The 3,096-nt window shown below is 39.5% G+C and overlaps 1 protein-coding gene across 1 annotated transcript; it reads right to left on the bottom strand.

The window, feature by feature from the left end:
- Positions 1 to 356: 356 nt before the first annotated feature.
- LOC108665503 (trypsin-1-like) lies at positions 357 to 2,764 on the bottom strand. The gene is made up of 3 exons (XM_018152259.2): positions 2,706 to 2,764; positions 1,999 to 2,219; positions 357 to 1,011 (listed from the first exon to the last, which is right to left on the bottom strand). The coding sequence occupies exons 1-3, from the start codon at positions 2,755 to 2,757 to the stop codon at positions 496 to 498; spliced, it is 789 nt and encodes a 262-aa protein (XP_018007748.1). The 5' UTR covers positions 2,758 to 2,764; the 3' UTR covers positions 357 to 495.
- Between the last annotated feature and the right edge of the window lie 332 nt (positions 2,765 to 3,096).

Genomic DNA, 3,096 nt, shown 5'->3' with positions numbered 1-3,096 from the left:
CTTGATAATAATTCATATTCTCAAAATTTCTATTATTCCTTTACTCTTTCGTAAACTACAAATAAATTCGTCTCCACCTCCCGATTAAACGCATTCCGTGGCCATAACAAGGCTACCGCCCTTTCACCGCACTCTATCTACAAATTTTGGAGAGAAAAATCGATTATCACTAAAATTTGGAAGCAACGTAATTCACACTTCTACAGGACACAACTTTTTTCAGGTAGATTTTATGAGGATACCCAAATTTTGGGATAAATTGCAAATTTTTTCCGGATTGACTGTAAAAAGGTAATCGTAGTTTACGCGGCGGGTGCGGGAATTTTTCTCATATTGAGGGTTAACAATATAAACAATTGATATCCTACTTTTATTACCTGGACTAGTTTAAAATAAATTTCAACATCTCGGCAGCTATTTAAGGTTGAATTAAACTTCGACAACTTGCGTACTATTCACAGGTATAAATTTAAGTTTATACTTAAATTCAGGGCATTATGCGTTGGTGAGGATCCAGTCGACGAAGTACGACACTTCGGTGTACACGCCGGGATAGTCAGGTTCTGCACACCCACGTCCCCAGGAAACAATTCCACAGAGATAATCTCCGCACGTCATGGGACCGCCAGAGTCACCCTGGCAGGAGTCCTTGCCTGCTTCACCAGCACAGACAATTGAGTCGAATATTTCCAAAGCACCATAGCTATCTCTGCAAGCGTTATCGCTGACGATGGGCACGCTTACGTACTGCAGGGTGTCGGGCGTTGGGCCCCCCGAGCTCAAAGTTCCCCATCCGGACACAAAAGCGTTTCCTGTGAAGCTTTGACCCTGAGCAGGAAGTGTCACTCCTGACACGTACTTGTTAAAGGTAAGAGCAACACCAACTTTCAACAACGCGATATCGTTTTCAAAACTAGAGTAGTCGTAGCCTTCGTGCAGGATGATTTGAGTGACGTCTCTCGCCTGTTCGGTGCCGTCGTCGGAAGCAAGGTTGTAATCACCAGCAACGATCTGTAACCACTTCGAAATGTTATATCATTCTGCGAAAAAAGTTTTATTGAGTACATAGATTGAATGTTATGTGCCTGCAGAATGTCCATAACCTTACTCATTTTAATCGTTACATCAATCATGGTGGTAGTATTCGGGATTAATTTCATTTTATTAATGCCAATATCAAGAAATGAACTTAAACTATAGAAAATTACTCGGGTGAGGATGTCATTCCGTACGAACGAAACTGCTTTTCTCAAGTCCCGAATAATCCTTTTTTGGATGTGCCCAACGGTTTCGTCGGAGAACACGACTCTTCACGGCACTATAGTTACCTTCAGCAACAAACTTGGAAACCGAGTGAGCATTTATATAGCACTAGAAACTAGTTAAGTTCCCTTTGAATATGAAAAATGTCTAAGCACCCGAACCGCAAGAGTCATATCTCGTGGGTTGAAACGTGGAGGAGTTATGGATGGACGAAGTAATTAAACTACAGTAGCCTAGCACCGCTTCTGCGTAAAATCCCAATCAGGTAATTTGTGTTTTTTTTTATGAAATTTCTCTATTTGCTCATTTATTCAGAGCATCCGTTCTTAGACATTCTTGAATTGAGTCCATCATCTGCTCGCTTACCTGTTGAAATAATTACCTTTCACTTAAAAGATAATGACGATGTTCATTAAAATGATGTTTCGAACTCGCTGGTTGACGCTGAAAGACTATTCAGAACTGTTGAGCCTGGCAAGTCGGCATCAATGTCTTATGCGGTGTAACAGCTGTAAATTAATGAATTTTAGAATCTTTTCTAACCAACTAAATGAAAAAAGATAAATAAATTCATATATTGGGAATTACCTTTTCAAACATTTTTAATTTCCCTCGACTATTTCCTTTAAAACAGATTTTCGAAAATAATAAGAATAGATATGATTACTGTACAATGCTGCAGATTGTTTGATTAAAACTTCGAAGCAACGAACGCTGGAGTTGTCTTATACTGACCCTCAAATTTTGAGGATTGTCGTAGTTTTCTCCGTCGACACAGTGTCCTGCGGTGATCATAGTATCAGGAGTGTAGACGATAGCTCCGCAGAAGTGGAAGTTGCTACCAAATGCTGTGTCCTGGAAGCTAAGCTGGAAGGGGAACTGCCCAGGACGAGCATCTGTGCCGCCGACTATCCTGCTGTGGCCTCTTCTGAACCGTGGAATAGTTGATGGAGCCGCTGGAAAATTATTGACTACATGTATGACCGCTTATAAGGAAGATGTTCTCAAATATTTTCAGCGTGTTAACGCGCTATAGTCATACTAGCATTACTGTTCTTTAATGTTTAGAGAATTCAATAGAACTCAGCAGAGAAGTGCGCAAGAAAGTGTAAGAGTTGATGAAAAGTGAAGCTTTTTTTGATGGATGATATTTTTTTGTGGTTTGATTCCGAAAACACTTATTCAAATACTTTCTTCTCAACAAAACTCTCATATTTCTTACTTTCGAACCGCATGTCTCCACTACTTTTGCTGTTTCTAAACATGATCAAACGCTGAAAACCTATTTCTTGCCTTGGGAAATAGTACGCTATAACACAAAATTTAATGATTTCCGTCAAAATTTGACACGCCCTCCTATGTAAAAGGCCAATCAATGGGACCATGAAGAGCATTTCTGAAGGTTCGAATCGTGCTATCTATTTGCTAAATTTAATACTCACCGAGGGCCGAGGCTACCAAGAGACACAGGCTGAGCAGCTTCATGATGACCATTCCCTGCACTAGACAAAACGTACAGCGCTGCGTGCATGTGCTGCAGCTTTTATCTGAGAGCTATGGGAATTTCAGCCATTTGCTAAGATCACTTCAGTGTTTTATCAAGGATCGTATTATCGAAAAATTTTTCCTACATCATCTAGCAATCGATTTTTCAAGTCATTTATCATCTGACCACGATGAGAGTCTATATTAGTTATCATCACACGTGCGATTCTTTGATAATACATATGACTAATAATAGTATTAATAGCACTTGTTTCCTTGAATCGCAAGTTAACCAGAAATTTAAAAACAAAGAAATTACCACAAAAATTCACCATATCTTTATAAGAG

Source organism: Hyalella azteca, unplaced genomic scaffold, assembly GCF_000764305.2.
Source record: "Hyalella azteca isolate HAZT.00-mixed unplaced genomic scaffold, Hazt_2.0.2 contig17181, whole genome shotgun sequence".
Classification (NCBI taxonomy): Eukaryota; Metazoa; Arthropoda; class Malacostraca; order Amphipoda; family Hyalellidae; genus Hyalella; species Hyalella azteca.
The sequence above is the reverse complement of the archived record's forward strand: the minus strand, read 5'-3'. Positions and strand labels throughout refer to the sequence as shown.